Source organism: Colossoma macropomum, unplaced genomic scaffold (genome assembly GCF_904425465.1).
Source record: "Colossoma macropomum unplaced genomic scaffold, Colossoma_macropomum, whole genome shotgun sequence".
Taxonomy (NCBI): domain Eukaryota; kingdom Metazoa; phylum Chordata; class Actinopteri; order Characiformes; family Serrasalmidae; genus Colossoma; species Colossoma macropomum.
Genome location: NW_023494796.1, coordinates 18,777,792 through 18,801,818, shown reverse-complemented (window position 1 = coordinate 18,801,818; position 24,027 = coordinate 18,777,792). Strand labels below are relative to the sequence as shown.

The 24,027-nt window shown below is 37.7% G+C and overlaps 1 protein-coding gene across 2 annotated transcripts; it reads left to right on the top strand.

Annotated features, from left to right (window-relative positions):
* The first annotated feature begins 489 nt into the window (after positions 1-489).
* Positions 490-14,436, top strand: qdprb1 (quinoid dihydropteridine reductase b1). Of its 2 annotated transcripts, XM_036583056.1 has the most exons (7): positions 490-662; positions 1,263-1,355; positions 2,866-2,962; positions 5,398-5,538; positions 7,100-7,208; positions 8,940-9,023; positions 12,947-14,436. In XM_036583056.1, the coding sequence occupies exons 1-7, from the start codon at positions 570-572 to the stop codon at positions 13,044-13,046; spliced, it is 717 nt and encodes a 238-aa protein (XP_036438949.1). In that variant the 5' UTR covers positions 490-569; the 3' UTR covers positions 13,047-14,436. The 2 variants fall into 2 exon arrangements, with proteins under 2 accessions (XP_036438949.1, XP_036438950.1); XM_036583057.1 differs by lacking the exon at positions 1,263-1,355.
* Positions 14,437-24,027: the final 9,591 nt, after the last annotated feature.

Genomic DNA, 24,027 nt, shown 5'->3' with positions numbered 1-24,027 from the left:
GAGAAAAGTCACATTACGGTTAACCATCTGGTTCGGATGAGATCCAAATGCAGCATTAGCTAGCAGCATACCTTTCTACAAGTTCATTAGACACACAGGCATCAGACAAGAACAAATATGAGCGGATCCTAGGGAGTAGGGCATAGGCATTGTCGCATCGGAATGGAGCGCCTCCCCACAACCGAACGCGATGTCATTCTTCTTCGCCTCTTCTGGTGGGCTCAGTTTTGCGAATGGCTACAACCCGAAAAGGCGTAGCGTCACCTTCTGCACTACCATCTTTTACACTACATAGTTTAAACCGTACAAATAAAGCACCCACGACACATCTCTTTATCAATGTATACTGTTTTAATAAAACCAAAGAAAGCATCGTGCACGCTGAACTCCAAACAAACGTTTTCAAAAATCACTCTCTAGCGCAACCGCTCTCCGCCGGGGGAGGGGGCGATAGAGAGCTTCAGCCTAAATGCAAATAAACACTGAAGAGGTAGAAATGATGACACCCATTGTTGCCTTGTTTCTTTAGTTTCCTTTCGTTGACTGGAGCTGCGGGTGTTTTGCTGAACATGGCAGTGGCAGAGGTTCATAAAGTTATCATTTATGGAGGGAAAGGAGCTCTGGGCTCAAAATGTGTTCAGTATTTCAGATCGAAACAGTGGGTGAGTTTATTACGCTGCTCTCAACACTGAAACATGAGCTGTAACTTTACTTGCAGCAGAGCTGATAAACTTAGCTAATATCATAAAACTTACATTACTTTGCACTGACGTAGCGATTAAATGCGCTAGATTAACAGCACTTTCATACACTTATTAAGACGAATGCAGGTCACTGAAACTAAATGTACTGTATTTAGAGCTGGAGACTTAGACCTACGTCTTACTGTTTTTGTATGTAAATCACTTCTGTATGATTACTTAATGCGCACTTTCTCATGACAGATTTAACGTTAATATTTCAAGTAAACGTTTCCATCGTCTAGATTAACGTTTGTGCCCTTATCTCCACAAATAGGCAAGTGCTTAAGACTGAAAAAACAATAAAATATAAAAATCTTGTAACACAATGTAATTGAATTTAACAATTTAACAACAATTATGTGCAAAACGTACAAGGGAATTAAAACAAAGGATTTAAGTGTTATTAAAATGAGTTTATTGTGGGTAAAGTGCAGTAAGGAACATGAAAAGAAATATTTTTAACCTGGATTTAAAAATTGCTTCTTTGACATCTCTTTAACACATGTTTCTCCCCCCCAGTGGGTTGCCTGCATTGACTTAAATGCAAATGAAGAGGCCAATGCCAATATCACAGTTCAAATGACAGACTCCTTTAATGAGCAAGCCAGCCAGGTGAGAGATTTAGATTTTAAGGGCCCATAAGCTGCAAAATCAGCTCATTTTGTGATGTCACAAAAAGCAACACTCATTTATATGTGTATGTATATACACCTGTTCACGTTGAACCATGGCCATGATTACCTAGTTTTAGAAGGATGATCTATATTTATTAAGCCACTTTTTTAAGATGATCAAATCTGATTAGTTTTCACTGTCACAGTATTATAGCCAATCAAATTTATTGTGTGCCTGTAATGTTCATAACAATCATCATGACATCAGGGTCCTCAGAGGATTCAGAAAAAAATATGAGATTCAGTGTGGAAACAGCGATATGACTGCCCAATCAGCAGTGACCGTTTTTAGTGACTGTGATGTCCTGAGGTGTTCAGGTATGCAGCACATATATAGACTAAAATCCAACTTAGCTATGATATGTGAGATTTTAAGGGCATAACAAAAAGATTATGCTTGTAAAAAGCAAACCTCATAATTCATAATTCGTAACGTTGCCACCTATGTGCTTCAGTCTACTTGCAGTAGGTGCTATATTAGTGATTAAATAAAAAATTAATGGTAGCACATGAGGCTTCCAGTACACTTGGCTTTGTGTATATATATATGTATATGTGTGTGTGTGTGTGTGTGTGTATACATACACATATATACATATATATACACACACACACTTTATAGATAGAGAGACAGAGACCTATGTGTGTATGGTAATGGACTCAAAAGATGCAATTATTTCTTTAAAAATAAACTAAAGGAAAAATAGACAATTGGTGCAATAGATACAGGTTGTGTTAGTATATTCAGTTTTCTCAAAATAGACCTCAGTAAAATTTTGAAATCAGTTACAGCCCTGGTTGTAAGGAGTGGGTGTGCTGCAGTATCTGCCCGGCATGTGCTGGTTGAGCAGTGTGGGCGTGGTTTCTGCTTTTTTCCCCATTTATTCTATATGACATTTTTATGGTAATTGTATACAGGCTACACAGATGTTCAGATGGCAGTCTTGTTGTGTCCATTCCACATATAAGTCGAATGCAAAAGTTTGAACACCCCTGAATGACATGCTCTGTGGACTTTCTTAGTAAAAGTAAGCTAACACATTCTCAACAGAAAAACATTTTCTTCCTCCAATATGTTAAAAAACAGTAACTGTAGAGGATGTGTTAACTGATTTACAAAAAATGTAATTTTGCGTAATTTTGCATACTACATTACAGTACAGTAGAAAAATGTTTATTTGATGAATTTAACAAATCAGAAAAAAATTAAACAAAGTGTAGCCTGTGCAAAAGTTACATCTTTTATGTTTTTCTAATTTGTCAAATTCTGCACTAAAATTAGAGAAAAGATGTCATATTTACATGTTTTCTCTGTAGGGGATGTGTGTTCACTTTTTTTGCACTTAGAAAATCAACAAAACATGTAATTTGACCAGCAGTATTCAAACTTTTGCATATGGCTGTAAGTCTGTGTGAGGTGCTGGACTCTGAACTGACAATCCTTTCAGGTTACAGCTGATGTAGGTGAGCTGCTGGGAGAAAAAAAGGTTGATGCCATTTTGTGTGTGGCCGGAGGCTGGGCAGGGGGCAGTGCCAAGGCCAAAGGTCAGAGCAGAACACACAACTGATTTAACTTTTACTGGCAGGGACTGAGTAATATGTAGGCCTGTCATGTTCTTACTATTTTAAATGATGATTAATAGCCATAGAAATAATTGTGATTAACAATTTAATTGTATTTTTTGTTCTTTGTATTCGGCTATTAAAGTCTAAAATGGCAAAATTGAGTGCTATCTTGCTGTCAATAGCTTTCTAGCAGGGGTGTAAAGAGTACTGAAAATCCCTATTTAAGTACAAGTACTGTTACTGTAGTGATAATTTACTCAAGTACAAGTAAAAGCAATAGTAAATAAAATTACTTAAGTAAGAGTAAATAAGTAGTTCATTGAAAAACGACTTAAGAGCCGAGTTCCATTTTCGTATTTCCGCTGTCACAATCTAAACATATTTCTGAGCTGACTCGGCTACATCACCGGAAATAATCTGTACAGAAAAACACTAAAGCAGGTGTTCTGAGAGCTGAGACTGATCACAGTTCTCTCTGCTGCAGAATATTTACACACCTTTCTGTGAACTGTGTAAGGAACAAGGTTGACATTAAACTGCATGCATTTCATGGTTAGATGATTATATAACACTTCCTAGTTTATCTGTTTCCAATAAAGTATTTTAGAATCCCTGAAAGACTGTGCAGAGGTTTTTTGAGGCAAAATTATGAGTAGATTGCTTAAGTAATGATGTAATTTTATTGAGTCCTGCTGGCCATCAGCTCCCTGGACTCTAGCTTGTGTTAATAGGTGTGAACCTGTACAGACAGTAAACACCTTCACAGCCTTCAAACTGTATATTTTCACTGAAATCTGTTCAGAACATTTCTACCATTAAAATCAGCGGCAACATCAGCAATTAACCCAGCTTTGATTTTTACTGTAATATATTTCACTAGAAATCATGCTGATCAGTTCATACAGAATCCCAAATTATTATTGTATTTCACAGTTAAACGGCTACACAGTCTCTCACAGTTAAAGACAAACACCAAGGCAGAGAGAGAGAAAGAGAGAGAGGGGGGCGGGGGAGAGAAGCATTATAAAAGACAGAAGAAAACCAAAAACACGGTACCTGTTTTGCTCAGATCACCTAGCTCGGCTAATGCTCCCTCAGGCTGAAGTTGAGTTGTGATACCGGATCTCTGCAGGTTTCATGTTTGGCCGCTGATAATAACACTGTTTAAAGTTTCAAGATTTATTATTTATTATAGAGTTTTTTACAAAACCACATTGTCAGCTTTACAGAAAGTCCAGGTCCAAGCACCAGTGAGTAAGCCAAGGGCAACAGAGGCAAGGAAAAACTCCCCAAGAGAAATAGAAAGAACCCTTGAGAGCAATCAAGACTCAAAAGGGGAACTAATCCTCCTCTGGTCCACACCAGATAACAAAACAAAAATAAGGCAAGAGCAGTAAGGATAAAAAATAACATTGATTAACATTCCAATGATTATACATTAGTGAATATATAAAATAAAGAAGGCCTGTCATTGGACCGAAATATTTATATTTATGATTAATCATCAATGATAACTGATAACTACTGTCAGCATATTATCAGAGTAACAAATGTCAACTAGATTTATGAAAACCAGTGACTGCTGTTAGGAGCGTATCACAGCAAAAATGAGAGTTTAATCCATGAACGTCATTGACCACTGTTAGAAGCCTATCATGTTGATGTCTAAGTATGAATATGTGAACAGATCAGTGTATTGTTAGGCAGGTGAAACAACGTGTATGATTAAATAGCTCCAGTTTGAGTTTGTGCAGGCACCAGTATCATGAAAAGGGTGAATAGGCATTCAGTAGAGATTTTCTGCACAGCAGAATGCACATGCAATTCATGGTGGTCAAACTGGTCCGGAATGCAGGAGCTTGGGGGCATTTGATCATGGCAGATGAAGCAAACGTATCAGAGCAGACAGGCATTTGTTCAGCTCAGCAAAGCTCCCGATCAGCGTAGATCTTGCAACAGCATCAGACTGGACAGAATAAGTCATCACACTGCAGAGTCGGAACTAGCTGTGGTGGAATGAAACAGTAATCCACTGGTGTCTGCACATAAGAGTGATTTTACCCCATTTAAGGCTTATTGGTATACACAGTGCAAAGCAGAGTAAAATCACAAATGCACAGCCAACGGTAGCTTATTGCTTTTATAAAATGGCAATAAAATACAATATGATAAAATACAACCATGTTCAATAAATCATTCATAAACCTCACAAACCTGAGAAAAACAAAATATTGTGTTGCATGTTGTGCATCGTAATATTACATTCTTGCTATATTACCTACTCTAAGCAGTGACAATATCCAGCTGCGACTGCATAATAGTTTGACAGTGTTTGGCTCTAGTAACTGTACTGTTCAGATTGTCACTAAATTACCAAATAACTCATGCTGACTATCTTCCCCCTTTATTCTCAGTGCTGTATAAGAATCTGGATTTGATGTGGAAGCAGAGTGTGTGGACGTCTACTATCTCCAGTCACCTAGCAACCAAACATCTGAAAGAGGGAGGGCTGCTCACACTGGCGGGGGCTAAAGCATCACTTGGCCCAACCCCAGGTACGCACACATGTACTACTTTATTAAGTACACCTACCACGAGTACAGCCATTGAGTGCTTGGTTTCATGCACTGAAGCAGATGCATCATTTCATGCAACATGATGCATTTCATGATGCATCAAGTTGAATCAAGTTTCATGAATCAGACGCAGAGAATTTTCTTTTTTTTAGCGAACTTAAACCTTAACTGAAAAATTTGTAGCTATCTACTTTGTAGCTACTTTCCCAAAATTTTTAGCTAGCTACATTTCCAGAAAAAAAGTAGTGGCTACATTTTAGCTACTTTTTGAAAAGTAGTGCACTACTTTTTAGCTACTTTTAAGCGCAATTGTCAGAATGTTTGTGTATCTCCACCTGACACACCAAACAAGTCCAACTGAAAGTGTGAACAAGACGCTGCATTTAATCATGTGCCAGAAAGAAACATTCAGTTGAAAAGCTGCAAATATACAAAAAGATCAAGTTCAAGTGTAACCAACAGTCAAACTTACACAACCAAAAGGTGTGATAGCCAACAAAAATTTGGATAAGTAAAGGCAAAGTCAATCATTCCAGGTTTTTCCTAACAAAAATCAACAAAAATAACCGGATACAAACAAAACAGTTGTGTGCAAAGTGTCAACTGTTGAAATAAAACTGTTCTTATTTTAACATTTCAGCAAGATATGTACAGGCATGACATTCAGAGCCTAAACTTCAGCAACACTTTAGCCTCAAAATTATCATCAGTGATCCTGGCTCTGTTTGGGGTGAGAATCAGGCCTGCGCATCTGAATAATCTCTCCAGCTGTTGCGGCTCCCCATAGCACAACTAGATTTTTAGGTAAAATAATATAATCCTCCTTTGCTGTAAAATCGTTATAACACACAGTTCTAACACAGCTTTAACAATAAATGTCTTAAACGCTGGAGTTAACGCATAACTGCTAATTCACCAACCTTTAATGCTGAAAATTGACGCAGAGACTGCTGGACACACAGCAGCGCACACAACGCATAGTAGCTAACGAAACGGCAAAGAGAGAGATTTAAGACAAACATCGATAATTTGGAGACAAACTGATTTATCTACATTTAAAAGCACTGCAGCTGCTTCCCTGATACGTTTAATCTGCAACAAGAAACTGTCAAACACTAAGTCGCAAGGCTGCAGCTTCTCTTTCGCCAGCTTCTTGTTCGAGCTGTCCCATTCCACCTTAAATGATGCAGCAGTTACATTCTGGCACCTCATGCACCATTTAAGGTGGAATGGGAGAATTCGAACGAGAAGCTGGCGAATGAGAAGCTGACTTCAGCCCCGTAAAAAATTGAACCTTGAGAGACATTTTACAAGAAAATCTTTTGTGGAGTAGTTTCCTGACTGAGGTGTGAGAAGAGCAGCTATAGCTGAACTTAACCTTATAGCAGAGCAAAGTAAATCTGCATTTTATATTATATTTTTAGCCTGTACTACTACATTAGCACATACTGAGACATATTTACAGCCAAGATGGTAAAACGGGCATAAAATGTTGTGGCTTCCAAGGTGGTCTCACAACCCTTTCTCTAACTCTTCATAGGTATGATTGGTTATGGCATGGCCAAGGCTGCAGTCCATCAGCTATGTCAGAGTCTGGGTGGACCCAATAGTGGACTTCCTGCTGGAGCTGCTGCCATAGCCATCCTACCGTGAGTACGCCCACAGCAACGACACTAACAGAGTTGTCACAGTAAACCCAGCCAATGGGAGCACTGTAATTACATCTGGATTTAGTACTTCACTGTCAAACTGTAGAGTAAAAATAAAAAAAAAGTTAATCAAATCATGCATTGATTTTAGTAGGTCATTACATCCATTAGAAGAAATGCCCAGCTGAGGCAACTTCCAGAATAACTACAACCACTAAGCATTATCATCATGGCCATATTCGATATTAAAGTATCGCAGAAGATACATCAAGAGATGTCTATAATACTATGATTAATAAAGTTAAGGAAATCTTGTTGTTAAAGGGGAATACCAGGGATTTTTCTAAATTTCTGCATACATCAATAGTTGAGTTGCAAACAAAGTCATTGTGAGTAGTTTAATGTGAAATGATTGAGATGACTACAGACTCAGATTTCTTTACAGTGGTGCTGGAAGGAACCAGGGATTGTGATGTCTGTAACACAAATATAGGCATTTTATTTACCGTCTAAAATGACATTAAAGCAGAGCAAAGTAAATCTGCTTTTTTATTTACATTATATTTATATTATATTTATATTATAATACTGTCAGTATTTAATGTGTCCTCTCTTCACTTCTGCGCACCCTACTGCCACTTTGACTCTTCCAGTCTTGCAGTCTTGAAACAAATGAATTACAGCTACAATGAAAGATCTTCCTAAAATGGTCATTGACATCAAGTTCTTCAACGAGACACTAACATTCACACTGGCAACTATTCAAACACATCTTAGCACCTCACGTTTATTCATGTGCATTAAAAAACTATTTCTGAGACGATCAGATATAAGATAATGCACTTGCATGAAGAAGGACAAAGTCAAAGGAAAATAAGGGAAAAGACAGAAGTTCCAAAAATGGGAGTACTGGCAAACTTGCAAGACCTGGAAGACCACCCCAATTGTCTTCATCACATAAACAGAACTTAAAAGATTTCCTCTTTGAGAGAGAGGAAAAAATCAAGCTTTACTCTTGCTTCAGATCTGAAAAAAGGTGTTTATTGTCCATTCTTCCACTGTGAGAAGATAACTGAATGCTATGAGTTTGAAAGGATGTGTAGCTGTCAAGATGCTGTAGAGAAAGAAAATAGACAAAAAAAAGAGGAAAAAACTGCATGAGAATATAAGACCTGTAAGGTTTGTGGAATAATGAGTCTAAATTTGTAATTGGGATTACTTGGATGATGAGATGCAGAAAGTACAACCAACTTCTAAAACTGAATTTTGATGTGTGGAAAAGTAGCCCTTGAGATTTCATCATAAAACTAAAAGAAAAGAATGAAAAGAATGGAGCTGCAATAAAGGCAAAGGGTAAACACACTATATACTAAAAATATATTTTATTTGTTAAGACCTCTGTGTATTCTTTTTACCTGACCCTGAAAATGAATAACTTGTACTTAATGTCAGTTTTGGTCCAAAATTGAAAGAATGGAAGAGTGTAACTATTGCAATTTTTAATATAAAATCTGAAAAATTACAAACAGTCGTATGCAGACGTTCGGGCACTCCTTGTCAAATTACATGTTTTGTTGATGTTCTAAGTGAAGATAAGTTAGCACATCTTCTACAGATAGCACACTTCTACACATTTTAATGCATATTGAGAAAAAAAACAACATGTATGCGTGTGTGTACTACATTAGATACAGTATATGCCATTAACGGTATTTGGCTGACTTCCTACAGAGTTACTCTGGACACACCCATGAACAGAAAATCCATGCCAGACGCTGATGTCGGTTCTTGGACACCACTGGAGTACATAGCTGAGTAAGTTTGGTCTGACAGTGTGTGGTGATGTAGGTTGAGTATGTGTTTGTTCAATAGTAATATTTACAGCTTGAGGCAAACACTATAAAGATTACAAAAGTATATAAATATGTAGTGAGCTATGGTGCTGGGTTTTACACTCTATTGGTTGTACTTAAGCTGTTACAGAAGTACAACCCCATTTCCAAAAAATTTGGGACGCTGGGCAAAATGTAAATAAAAACATGCAAAAAAATGCAATGATGTCAAAATGATTTAAACCCTATATTTAATTGAAAATAGTACAAAGACGACATATCAAATGTTGAAACTGAGAAATTTTATTGTTTTTTGAAAAATACATGCCCATTTTGAATTCCATGCCAACAACACGTTCCAAAAAAGTTGGGACAGGGGCAACAAAAGGCTGGTAAAGTTGTGTAATGCTAAAAAAACATCTGGTGGTTGATTGGCAGTAACATGATTTGGGTATAAAAAAGGATCCCTTTCTCTGGGCTCGAGCTCATTTAAAATGGACTAAGGGGAGTGGAAAAGTGTCCTGGGGTTTGACAAATCAACATTTGAAGTTCTTTTTGAAAAAACATGGACACTGTGTCCTCCGGGCTAAAGACCACTCAGCTTTTTATCATTGCACAGTCCAAAAGCCAGTATTCATAAAAGTATAGGCATGCATTAGTGCACATGGCATGGGTGGATAGCACATCTGTGAAGGCACCATTAGTGCTGAAGGATACATACGTGTTTTGGCAACATATGGTGCTATCCAGACTGCGTCTTTTTCAGCGGAGGCCTTAATTATTTCAGCCAATGACAATGCCAAACCACATTCTACATGTATTACAACAACATTCCTCAGCATTAAAGGTGTCCGGGTGCTAAACTGACTTGCCTGCAGTCCAGACCTGTCACCCACTGAAAATATTTGGTGCATTATGCGAAATACTACAAAGGAGACCCCGTACTGATGAGCAGCTGAAATCCTGTATCAAACAAGAATGGGAGAACATTTCACTTTCAAAACTACAGCAATTGGTCTCCTCAGTTCCCAAATGCTTACAGAGTTTTGTTAAAAGAAAAGGTGATGAAACACAGTAGTAAACATGCCCCCATCCCAACTTTTTTGGAACGTGTTGTTGGCATCAAATTCAAAATGGACACACTTTTTTTTTTCAAAAAAACAATACAATTTCTCAGCTTCAACATATGATATATTGTCTTTGTATATTTCCTTTAAAAATATGGTTTCCATGATTTGTATTTCATTGCATTCTATTTTTTATAACTTTTTTGGAAATGGGGTTGTAGTTATGTTATTTACACTGGTAAGAGAAAACGTCTGGTGATACATTTTAAAGGTAAGAGGAATTCTGAAACCCTTGGCCCCATCATCGGGAGATTGTGAGTTCGATCCCCAACCATGCAACAGCCATTTGTGACTGGGAGTCCAAAAGAGCATAACGGGCCTTGTTCTCACTTGGTGGGTAGGATGGCCCTTCTACCCCCACAACACTGCAGTTCTAGCCAAGACAGGCATGTGTTAGTTGATGTAACAGAATTGGCAATTAGCATTCTTCTCAAAGCGTGTTGAGCTGTCCAGTGATGTTGCTTTAGTACCAGTTTGAAAAGTTGCAGTGGCAGTGGTGCTTCACAGGTCTGAGAGCTAGCCTTTCCACCTTCGTAGCATCATGTGGTAGGTGGACCTACGCTATCAGGTAGAATCGGCCATGAATAAATTGGGTAGAAAAACTTAAAATAGTGATGCATCGATATCATTTTTTTCAGAAAGTGTACAAGTACGTATTTTTTAGTACTCGCTGATACCGCGTCTGATAACATTACTGACTGCTTAGAATTAGGTAGATGGCGTAAATCAGTGCAGTGTACCTCAAAAATTAAATCCTTAAAATCCAGATGATTTTAAATGAAGTGCATTAGCTAACTATGCTACATTAGTTACCTTTGATTGAGTAGCGCTGCATTGGAGAAGCGTGGGCATAAAAGCCCTTCTGTACAGCTCTAAATAAAGTACAAGTCATAGTTTTTCTCCTTGCTTCTCTCCTTCAGTCTCTGTAGCACAGCAACAGCAGGAATCACTCCTGAGGCTAATGCATCCAAGATGCTCATGTTTTGAGTTTCAGGTCTTGTTGGGAGTATTTAGTTTGGCTGGCTGATCTGTAGTTGAATGTACTCTAAAGGCAGACACACACTGTACGATTTTAGAAATTCTTTAGTGACTTGCATTATACATTTGAATAGACCATCATGTACAGACAAAGCCAAAAATTTATTCATGAAAGCAGCCTCTTCAGACAGTTCTGCCTACAGATAAAGCTGTTTCATTCAAAACAACACGCTGCATTCTGAGTGCTGAGCGTAGAGAAACTGAACAATGAGCACTGAAACTAAAAGGGGGTGATGTACACGGTACATCTCTCTACAGCTTATGTTGCAAAAAATCACCATATTAACGTTTATACCTTGCTACTGTATTCAGTCAAACAGAGTAAAGTTGGCATAGAGGGACTTTGGTAGCAGATGTCTTTTTTTTTCCCCTCTTTTTAGTTGCCCTGTATGTTTCCACCCAGATTGGGAAAGCAGTTGTGATTGTGTGTTTAAAAATGGGCTAAAATCACACAGTGTATTCCTGGCAGGAATCTGCCAAGGTGGATTGTTTAAAGTGACCTTTGTGTCCGACTGTCAGGTCAGTAACACTTCTCTGTGTGAGCAGAGCCTACTTCACTGCAGTTGTTCATTTGCATGGCCCTGTACACTCAGCTCATGTCTCAGCTGGTATCAGAATGTTGGTATCGGTACATTTCTATGAGTTTCGAGTAAATGAGCATGGCATCTGAATAATATTCAATACCAGTAACGATATCAATGCATTGGACATTTTTATTAAACTATAGATAAATGGCCAGTAGTTAGGATTGGTTTGTATGGGTTCCTAATGGTTTAATTAGGTATTTGTGCAATTAGTGTAACTGAACATTTAATAGACAAAAACAGTACAAAATCTTAAATATTGTCACATTGCTGAGGCTGAGTGCTGCAATGCTGTGCTACCAAACACTACACAAACAATAAACAAATAGAATATTAAATGCTTGTTTTATGAGTGTTGACTTGTGGAGTCGTTATAAAAGTCATTGAGAATAAACTAGACAGAGTTGTTGAGGAGAAGGATGGATTTATTTAAAGACGTCTTCATACAGAGATGTTCACAGATCACCAGTTGGTTCCTTCTCCCACAGAAAAGGCCCTTAAAGACAGAGTGACTACTCTGATACACAGAATAAGCATATAGAAGGTATACAATTAACCATAATCGAATAGGAGATACTACTAAAAGATGAATTCCACATATTTTTGTAATCTCTGCCTAATTCAGTTGTTAACATGTCCAACAGAGTTTTGATGCTAAAAAAAAAAAACACGTTCTAGAGAAGAGTCTAGAATCAGAATGCTTCACGGTGGTGATAGAAACCAGATGTCTGAGGAGTTCAATGCCTCTAAGAGCTACATCACAGAAAGTTACTACATAAAATGATTATGAATGCTTTACCTAATGCCTGAGACATTGTTATATTTTCGTTGTGAAAGGTTATATTTTAGGTTTTGGCCCAAAACATGAATATTAAAATCTATTTGTGGTGGAGAGATGCATACCGAGCATTATAAGGCAAAATAGATTTTTTTTTCCGTTTTACCACTATATTTTTATGGTCAACATTACATATAAAGACTCAGAAGACACGTGTAGGTTCACTGGTGGTTTTGAGTAGTAAATAAAATGGCTGTATTTGTTTTGTAGACATTGTTGACTGGTTACTATCACCATCACTGTAAAAAAAAATCTGTAGTATACCTGTAGTTAAACTGGGTTTTGCTTTGCTCATAAACCAAAATGATTTGTCTTCTAGATTGTTCTACAAGTGGGCAACAGGAGGAGAAAGACCAGCCTCAGGCAGCCTGGTGCAGCTAATAACCACAGATGGCAAAACAGAGGCAACAGCGATTTAACTGTTTATAAATGTGTCTGTGGGTTAGAATTGTGTGATTGTGTGTTTAAATATTAGGGCCAGACCAATATATGTTTTTCCTGTAATAGCAGCTGATATTAAAGGCCCATGGATTTATCAGTGATGTTGAAAATCCTGACGGTAATATTTTGCTGAGTTGTTTTTATTGTGATGAGCAGACACCTCTGATGTGAGGATTTAAGGAAATGGTTTGGCAAAAAATCAAATATATGCAATTTTCCACTTAACCCAGATGTAGTTGACGAGCCAAGACATGTTTTGCCTCTAAATTTTGCTTGTTAGTTCAGCGCTGGATCTACCAGCCTAACATTGCTAAGAAACACTAGAAGTCAATAGTCACCCAAATCTTGTAAATACATCCCCAAAACTTCTCTCAACCTGCTCAAACTACATCCAGGACTTCATGAAAGTTGTCAATGTGTGTCAGCTTTAAAAATGAACAAAACTTCACCATGTAGCTAAACACAGTGTGGAACTATTGTGATGCTAAAATACTTTTGTGATTTCCATTGTTTATATACAGATATCTTCTGTTTGAAAATGCAAGACTGACAGTTATCTGTAAACAGAAACAGCAGAAATCTGTACATTTGAATTTGGCACAGCAGCTCTGTTGTCTAAAATGCCTGCCTGCTGCATTCAGCTACACAGTGAAGTTTTCATTTTAATCATTCACAGTAAGTCATATTGTGCTCTAAATCACATGGACAAGTCTACACAACCTTAATGAGTTTTCTGCATGTACCATTTGGGTGACTATTGACCTTTATTGTTTGTTAACAACGTTACCCTCGTAGCTCCAGTTTAAAACTAAAGAAACAAATTTCAGAGACCAAACATGTCTTGGAAGATTGACTACATCTAGGGTACGTGAAGAATCGCGTAAATGAGAACTATTTCTTAACGCATTTAAGCTCATAAACTTGTCTTTATCTCCAAGACCTCTAAGCTGACAATCACAACATTTATCTGAAGTGATGAAGAAATAAAAAGGATATCCGACAAAAAAGAACCAATTAGCAGAAACCAACAAAACCGCTAAGCTAACAGTGCTGGGAAGCTCTGACCCTGTGCTAGAATATTTAAATTATTTTGGTTCTACTGTTTATTTTAGTTTAAGTAATGTGAAAACAGTCATATTTGTCTACTCATGCTTGTTTATCTAAACTATTATTTTTTGCCATAGAAAGCTGATATTATCAGCTGATATAGGTTATCTGCTCCTTAAAATCAATATCACAAAATGCATTACTAAAAGTTTGGGTGCCCATTTTCCAAAGTAAAATGAAGACATCCTCTTCAGAGAAGACACTTCTGTGCATGATAATGCACAATTATTATTTATTTGCAGAATTTTACGTATTGGGGGGGAAAAAGAAAAAACATCAAATGACCTGAGCAAAAGTTATGGCATCTTTTATATTTTATTTTTCTCCAATAAGCAAATAAATAAAAAATGTGCACTAAAATTACCTAAAAAACGGTATATTTAAGTTTGTTCTCTTTGTAGAGGATATGCTATTTTCACTTAAAAATCAACAGAACATGTAATTTGACTGCCAATTTGAATTTGACTAATTTAAATACAGACCAGTGCAACCAGTTACAATTGTGTTCTGCCCACCTTGTCGAAAAACCTATATGTGTTGCCCTCTTACACTTAAGGCCTCAGCATATTTCTTGCGAAACGAAATTCTCGAGGGTTGTGCGAAGCCGAAAGCGCCTTCGCGAGCTTACAAGCTCGTGTAGTTCGTGTAGCTTGTCGCGGATGCTCCACGTGACGCTATGACATTTTATGGTAAGTTTCATGACTGCTGGAAAACGGTTCTTTCACAGTTTTAACTGTGGCGACGTTTGAGTTCAGAATACTGCCACCATTTAAGGTGGAACGGGGAAATTCAAACAAGAAGCTGGTGAATAGAAAACCAAATTCTCACCTCTTGTGAACCTAAATATAAGATAACCTGTATGTTGGGGTGCTAAGCACTAAAAGATATTACCGAATAACAGACCTAACATCTTACATTTAGGAGATATTCATTGTTTATTTATCAAATCCACGTTTCACAGTGAAATATTAGTATATTTGCCAAAGCCAAGGCTCCTCAAAATTGTCCATCTTAGTTTCATGGCACGCCTCTTTTTAACTGACCAATCACAGGCCCTGTCGCGTAGTGTGTTCGTCCGCGGAGTTCGCCCAGCTGCCATGTGCGGGACACGTCGAACAAAGCCTCAGCGCGACGTCTGCGGTTCGTTTTGTCCGCAATTACGTCATATTGTTCGCTGAAGCCTGGCGAACGTCGTCTCCTCAAGAAGTATGCTGAGACCTTTCGTATTAACATCCATCTCGTGACCTGATCAGAAGTGTACAGTAAGATGCAAATACCAGATGTAAGTGGCTATACATGCATCTCCAGTGACCGCTATGGTCAGATTTTGTGACTGCAGGAAGGGAACCATGCATGTTAGTCTTTCACTGCATTTGCTGTCATACAAAATTTTTCCCCGAGTCCTTGTTAGCATTCATATACAAGCTTTTACAAAGTTTAGGCCGCATGCACCTCAAATGCAAGTCATTAACAAACAGGAGAGGAAACAGAGGTGACGCAGCTGTTTTCATTTCTGCTTTGCTGGCGAAGTTGATGTTTAATGATGGCATCAAGATGCTTTTGCTTTCACACTACAAATGTTGTATGGTCACATGCTTCACTGACCACTTCAAAAGGTGGTTTGATTGATCAGATCACAGTGCCAATCGCAAACACGCACTGGACCCTCTTTTCACCTGTACATAGCACTATCCACTTATGATAAGATCAACTAAGATATATGTTAATGGGTAATTCCACCATTTTTTCAGATGTTTCACATAATGGTTAAAGGGCCTATATCATGGAAAACTGTCTTTTCTTCGCTTTTTAAAATAGGTTTCATGTAGTTTGTAAACCTAGGTAAAGTGTCAAAACATATCGTTCACTCTCCAGCCCATAGAGGGGTACAAAGCTGCAGAAACAGATTTGAATTTGTTGTTTTTGTGATGTCATGAAAAACATCTTTGTATTCAGCCTACAGCAGTTCATCTGTGCCCATTAATGCAGACACTATTAGGAATTATTAAGTCTGGAATACTTTTTGAATGAGGCACAATCCATGTGAGCCTACCAGAACAGAGGTCTTACACATATATCAGTATGTCTGATATCTGTTTGATTCTGAAAGATAGATTGGAAAATGGTCATGCACAAATTAATGTTGGTTGTTTTCAATACAGTACAGTGGTGGTGGTGGTGTCATTCAGAGTGGTTTGATGTGAAATGTTATATTCTAATGAAACTCAGTATTGTTCATAATGATAGTGACAGGAACCAGGCATCCAAAGAGTATAATGACTACAAACGCTACATCGTGAAATACATTGCCAGATTTTGGCCTAAAATGCCATTTTTAAAAATATATTCATAGTGGAGGGGTATATGCAGGGTGCTGTAAGGCAAAATAGTCCCTAAAGAAAGCTTTTTTTCCCCAGATTTGTGTGTGTGTGTGTGTTGTAGCCATCACAACACCTGGTTTCTACCACCACCACTGTAAAGAAAATCAGAGTCTGTACATTTCTCCACTTTTACACATTAAATTTTATGAAATTAGTGTAAAGTGTAGAGAGCGACTGTGTGTGTGGTGAGTCGGGCAGATTGTTTGTTTCTGATAAATCTTATTACATACAACTGACCAATAAAAATGCTTAATTTAACATCTGTAAATGTGATGTGGTTTGTTGTTAGTGAAATACTGTGTACTATAATTAAATAACATTTTTAAAATAATAATGCATGTGAATATTCTGTTACCTTGGGTCATCTTTGCTTGTTGTTCTAGCCTGCTTCAGTGAAGTTGTCCTTCCTCATTAAATTTTTACTTCTTACATCCAACCACTAGAGGGCACCAATGTGTCATATTGGTTTAAGTTCATCTCCACAGTGGTCACCAGCTTGTAGCTGTGAGCTTGTAGCATGATGTTTATATATATATATATATACCGTGTGTTATTGCCTTAACATTTTAGTGATATTTCATAGGATTATAATGGATTTGATAGATAAGTATCCATTATATATGCACATAAATTAGCCATCACTTCCAGAAAGGTCACAGAGACTAGAGACTAAAAGTTTAAAATCTTTATGTGACACCAGCAAGTGAAGCTTTAGAGATTCATGTAAAGAATTCCAGCTTACTGGTGCACTGTAGCTAAAAGCAGATAGACAATATAGTTACTTCAACAATATTTTCCTTGTGTGCAAGTATGCAAGTGCATACTTTGTTTCGATACAAGAAGCCAAGTTTTTACATCAGTTTACATGTGAGCATGTTAATACAGTGTCTAGCCATATACCAAGGTATTTGTACTCACTAACTCACTTTGTCACTTCAGTGACAAATCTCTTCAAAGTTGTGATTTTAAAAGCGTTAAACGGAGTGTTATGAAAAAAAAATGGCAAGATGGCTGCGTGAGCGACCAAAGAAACCCACAAATGTGAGTATTTTCTCCGTTAAAAAATTACAATAATCATTGTATTATCTTAGGTCAATGTCGTTTTAATGTATTATGGTAGTTTTCTTAATAACAAGCATTTAAAAAATTGCTAATAGCATGCTAATGTCTCGGTAGCTAGCTAGCTAACTTTCCCGTTCCACCTTAAATAGTCCGGCAGTATTGACGCCTGAAGCGCCAGAATGTAACTGCTGCATCATTTAAGGTGGAACAGGAACATTCGAACAAGAAGCTGGCGAACATCTGACTTCAGCTTCGTATCACCAAAGAATTAGCGGTGGGTGATAATAAATAATGTCTTATACCCCCTCTTTGAAGGCATATGATGCCCTAAATGTAAAGGTTGCTGAATTTTTCCCTTCTCTGCTATCACTGAAGACGGACCGGGTCGCCTACAGAGCACCGCTAGTAGCCTGTTAATGAAGCAATGTTTTAATTTGAGGGTTGTCCCATTTAGTAGGACACTCGAAAACAAGGGTGTAGGGGATAAAAAGAAGAAATGGGATTGGGCCTAATTTATAATTGTAAAAAGCTGATTGTAAGGCATTAAAAGAATGCTGCAGTTCTACCCACTGCAGTACCAATATAGTCAGCTGAGCATTACAAGATGGTGTCATCGGCATATAAATGTACACTGCAATCAACAACTGAGGTGGCAATATCATTAATATAAATATTATATAGTGCAGGTCTGAGGATTGCTTCTTGAGGGACCCCCCTTGGTTACTGGTAGAGATGTTACGCTCTTTACCAGAGCACTGAATCAGTGTCGACACTTTATGTTGCAAATGGTATCGATACGATGAGTCGGTGCCTCGCTTCAAATGCTGGAGTCACGTGATAACAGGCAATGACGCTTCGTTATGCCACTGAAACCGACTGATACACCCCGGGCTTATTCCATGGGGATTAAACTGGTTTACTTCAAACGGTTTCTGTTGTTTTTAGTAGTCATATTTTTTTTCTACCTTATTCCTGCATTGTTTGTACACTGATGCATAAATAAAATCTATAATTGGTCTATTTTTGTGTCTGAACCTATTCACACCCACTTTCCCAAAGCAAGTTCAAACGTGTGTGAAAAAAACCCAAACTCGAGGGTTTCCTCGGGAAAGACACAGACAGAAAACATCACAGAGCTTGTTCCGTTAATTAAAGATCTGGCTCAAGAAAGAGACCAGGGTCACAATTATGGGATCACTTTCGTTTAGCCAGCCAAAATAAAGTGAGATGTATGATATTTGACTAAACACTAATGTAATGGACAAATAAAGTTATTTTTAATACAATTTTCTTTGTCCATATTTAATATAAGATGGAAAATCATATGTCAGTGTTATATCTATGTTCAAAATATCAACACATTTGTAATTTGTAATAAAGGTTTATTTGTGCAAATAAACTTCAATGCAAATAAATGACAATCAATAGGAAACAGTCGTAGGAAATTGAACTGGACAATAGATGACAGCATGGAGCCAGGTGTCAAATGCTACAAAACACTGAACGATTTTCCGATACAGTTGGTTCAGCTGTGTTGATGTTTCGAAAAGCTTCGTAACATCTATCACTAGTTACCGGTAGTTTTACTTTGTTCCAGGGCCACATGTTTTAACCCTGAAGTGTGAGAAAAAACACTTGTTTATTCATATGCATAACTGAATTGGTTTTCCTGTGTGGCAGGTACCTAGTCCTGGTGATCTACCACCCTGCTGAGTTTAGCTCCAACTAATTTAAAGCACCTATTCCAGGTACTGAAGGCCTTCTGAGGCATCTGAAAATTAGTGCCAGGTGTGTTGGATCTCAACTCTCCCTCTCCTGGATTGAGCACCCCTGCTAAGGGATGCCTGTAAGGCCAAGCAGTTTTTTGTAGCTTTTTAATTTCATTTTGTGCACTTGAACGGCACGTGTATCATAAACTGTAATAACTGATGTCAGATTGGAGGTGTGGAGAGATGTATGGCAGAGATGTGGACCCACAAATTGTGCTCAAAAATAACTCAGCATGTCAAATAGTCATCACGTTAACCTCTGCAGTGTTTTTCAGACCCTTCATAGCGAGCAGACTTCATCAGCGTTGACACTTTCAGCATTTGCCTACAAAAAAGCTCCCTGCTTGTGCTTGCTAGCTTAGCCTTGTGCAGAAACGATCGCCTTAAATGAAGTGCAGACCTGTTGTTCCTGCATCCTTCCATTTGTGCTCGCTGCTCGGCATGTTCAAAAGTTTCTAAACAGAGCTTAACATCTCGCTTTAATTAGAAAGTAAAAAATAAAAAAATAGACTCAAAGCCATGTGCAAGAGGATTGATTCAGTACCTTAGGCTCTTGAACAGTAAGTGATATTTGTATCCCTATGATTTAATATTTGCACATTTAAAAATATGCCTATACTAGAAAGGAAAATCCATTTTAAAGATTGGTAGAGCACTTGTTTACTACAGCCTTTGTGCACGTTTCAGAGGTTAAATTATGTCACGTATTCTGATGTAATAATTGAATATTACGGGAAGTGATTAAATATTTGGCATCCTCATACATGCTGTTGTCAGAGGAAAATCTTGGTGTAGGGGATTTTTCTTTGCCCACCATCAACATGAAATGTCGATTTACGGCATAGAAAAAGCGCCTGTTACGTTTTAACATTCAACAAGTCAATAGAGCCACTGGTTGTGGCTGGCTTCCAGTATCTCACCACTCTATTATGCCTCCCTAGAGGCTGACTTTTTAAAAATTTTAATTGTGAATTAAATTTATTTTTATTTCAAAGTAAAGGTTATGTTCAAAACCACATTGCAATTTCTATTATCAGTCATTTCTCAATGCAAGCTCCACCTTTCTTAGTATCTGACATGAGACCAGACCAAGAGTTCTCATAGATATGTATACACTGACTGAAGCTGACAGCCAATACAGATCTGCTAAAGTACTTCAGTAGAATATATAACCGAGTACATGCAGACTTCCTATGTTCTGCCTTACGTTTCTGCTTAGTCCCACAGTATAAACTACTTTTCACTGTATCCAAAATTTAGTTTCAAAAGAAAAGTTTTGGTTGAAAAGCTTTGATCTCCTGGCAAGGCAGAAAGGTCTCCAATCCAGTTACTGACCAGGACCAGCCTTGCTTATCTTCATAGATTAGTCAAGTCCAAGGGTTCCCAGCCACACTGAGTCACTGATTGTGGTTGGTGGCAGTATTGGCCATTTAAAGAATCTCACCACTCTATTATGACTCAATAGAGGCTGACTTTTTTACAAGTCTTAATTGTGATTCAATTTTTTTTATTATTTCAAAATAAAGGTTAGATTCAAAACCTGATTTTAACTTCTAATGTCGATCTTCCTGACCAAGTCCTACCTTTCTTAGATTCTAACGTGGGACCAGACCAAGGGTTCTCATAGATTTGTATACACTGACTGAAGTTGGTACCCAATACAGGCCTTCTAAAGTACTTTGGTAGAATATATAACCGAGTATCTGCAGACTTCTTATGTTTTATCTTACGTCTTCTGCTTAGTTTCACAATATAAACTACTTTACACTGCATCCAAAGTTTACTTTCAAAATAAAAGTTTTGGTTGAACAGCTTAGAACCCCTGACAAGGTAGAAGGGCCTCCCATCCAGTTACTGAACAGGACCAGTCTTGCTTAGCTTCATAGATCAGTCAAGTCCAATGGTTCCCAGCCCTTAGAGCCACTGGTTGTGATTGGCTTCCAGCATTAGCCATTTAAAGAATCTCACCATTCTATTATGACTCAATAGAGGCTGATTTTTTTTTTAATTCTTAACCGTGAATCAAATTTATTTTTATTTCAAAGTAAAGGTTAGGTTCAAAACTTGATTTCAACTTCTAATGTCAGTTAGTGTTCAGTACAAGCATTGACCAAGACCCACCTTTCTTAGTTCTGACATAAGACCAAACCAAGAGTTCTCATAGATTTGTATACACTGACTGAAGCTGGAAGCTAGTACAGATCTGCTAAAGTACTTCAGTAGAATATATAACTAAGTACATGCAGACTTCCTGTGTTCTGCCTTAAGTCTTCTGTTTCGTCCCACAATATAAACTATTTTTCACTGTATCCAAAGTTTAGTTTCACAATAAAAGTTTTGGTTCAACAGCTTTGAACTCCTGACAAGGCAGTAGGATCTCCCATCCCATAACTGATCAGGACCGGCCTTGATTAATCAAGCCCAAGGGTTCCCAGCCCCATAGAGCCACTGGTTGTGGCTGGCTTACAGTATTGGCCATTTAAAGAATCTTACCACTCTATTATGACTCAATAGAGGCTGACTTTTTTCTACAACTCTTAATCGTGGACCAAATTTATTTTTACTTCAAAATAAAGGTTAGGTTCAAAACCTGAACTTCTAATGTCAGTTAGTTTTCAATACAAGCCATGAGCAAACCCCACCTTTCTTAGTTTCGGACATGAGACCAGACCAAGAAGTCTCATAGATTTGTAGACATGTAGACACTGACTGAAGCTGGTAGCCAATACAGGTCTTCTAAAGTACTTCAGTAGAATATATAACCGAGTACATGCAGACTTCCTATGTTGTGTCTTCTGCTTAGTCCCACAGTATAAATTACTTTTCACTGTATCCAAAAATTTAGTTTCAAAAGAAAAGTTTTGATCTTGTGGCAAGGCAGAAGGGTCTCCCATCCAGTTACTGACCAGGACCAGCCTTGCTCAGCTTCATAGATCAGTCAAGTCCAAGTGTTCCCAGCCAAACTGAAGTACATGAGGTCTTATTTAAAATAAGGAGGTTTACAGATACAGCATTTCAAGCATAAAACTCAACAGCAATCTCTGTTTACATAGAAAAGCAGAATGATCAGAGTCAAAGGTCTCAGTTCACCCCGCTTACTCGGTATGGTATAGCAATCCCATTTCCCTCTCTCCTTTTGAAGAGGTATGGAGTAAGTCAAAATTTCCATGGAGCGAATATAAGTAACAATTTTAACAAAATGTCCACAGTTGGGGGGTTTCTTCTGAGCCAGCACTTAGTAATAGCTTTCTTACAAGCGACTAAAAATATATTCAGTAGGTAGCCATCACTCTTACATATGCCTTCAGGGGTTACACCAAGGTACACAGAATTAAATGACACCTCCACATTAAAACCCAAGATCTCAGAAATAAATCTCCCCATATTGATCCAAAAGGATTGAATTTTTGGGCAACACCATACTACATGTGCATGATCTACGTACATTGCCCCACACTCCCTCCAGCAGGGGAAGTGGGCCCCAGTTAACCTTAATTTGAGTTTGGGTGTTATAAAAAATCTGATCAGACTCCTCCAGCAGAAATCCCTCCAAATCAATAAATTAGTGGAAGTACAATGGTTTTCCCATACTTGTGACCATACTTCCTCTGGGATCTTTACCTGTGTATCTTGTTCCCAGCAAAGTCTCACATAATTAGTAGAATTTTTATTCATCAATCAGATGGCTTTGTACAGTTTGCCAATAACCCCTTTATTTCCTTCACTTTATGCATCCATAAAAACCTAATCAGTCCTGAGAAAGGAACAGGGTTGGGGCCTTTAACTTCTTTCATATAGAAGTGATGGATCTGTAAGTATCTAAAAATATCCTGTTTCCCAAGGTCCAATGAGTCGCATAATTTCTGGAAACTGTCAAATTCCCCATTTGACACCATTTTACAGAGGGCAGTAATACCACCTATAGATCACTGTCTGTACCTATAATCATGCAATGCTGGAATAAAAAGTGGGTCATAAGCTGGCCAACTCAATACTTTAAAAGATTCCAGCTTCATAGATAAATTAATCACCTCAAGCCAGTTTCTAAAGGAAAAACCAAACTATTGATTCTGTATTTGCAATAATTTTGCTTTATAGGTTGGATTGCAGCAAAGTACAAGTGGTCTTTGCTGAGCAGCAACGTAATAATCCTTTAAACATGGTAACACCATGCCTCCCTTCTCTCTCAGCAGCATCAAGGTAGAATATTTTACTCAAGGCCTCTTATTATTCCAAATAAACCTAGAAATATGTGTGTCCCATTGCCTGAACTGTTTTGGAGGAATCTCTATAGGCAAAGCTGTAAATAAATATAATAATTTAGGGAGGATATTCATCTTAACAGACCTTATTCTGCTGCCCATATCAAGGGGAAGCAAGGCCATCTGTCCATGTCCATATATATTTTTTATTAAGCTGATTAAAATTTATGGCCATCAAAAATGACACTTCTTTTGATAAACAGACCTCAAGATATTGAATGTATAAAGAGTGCCAATTAAAGTTATACCTATTTGCCAATTCTTGAGAGGGACTATAATTAAATGTCAAGGCTTGTGTTTTTTTTAATATTGAGTACATATCCAGAATAATTACCATATATTTTCAAAATATTCATCAATGACGGTACACCTGATCCT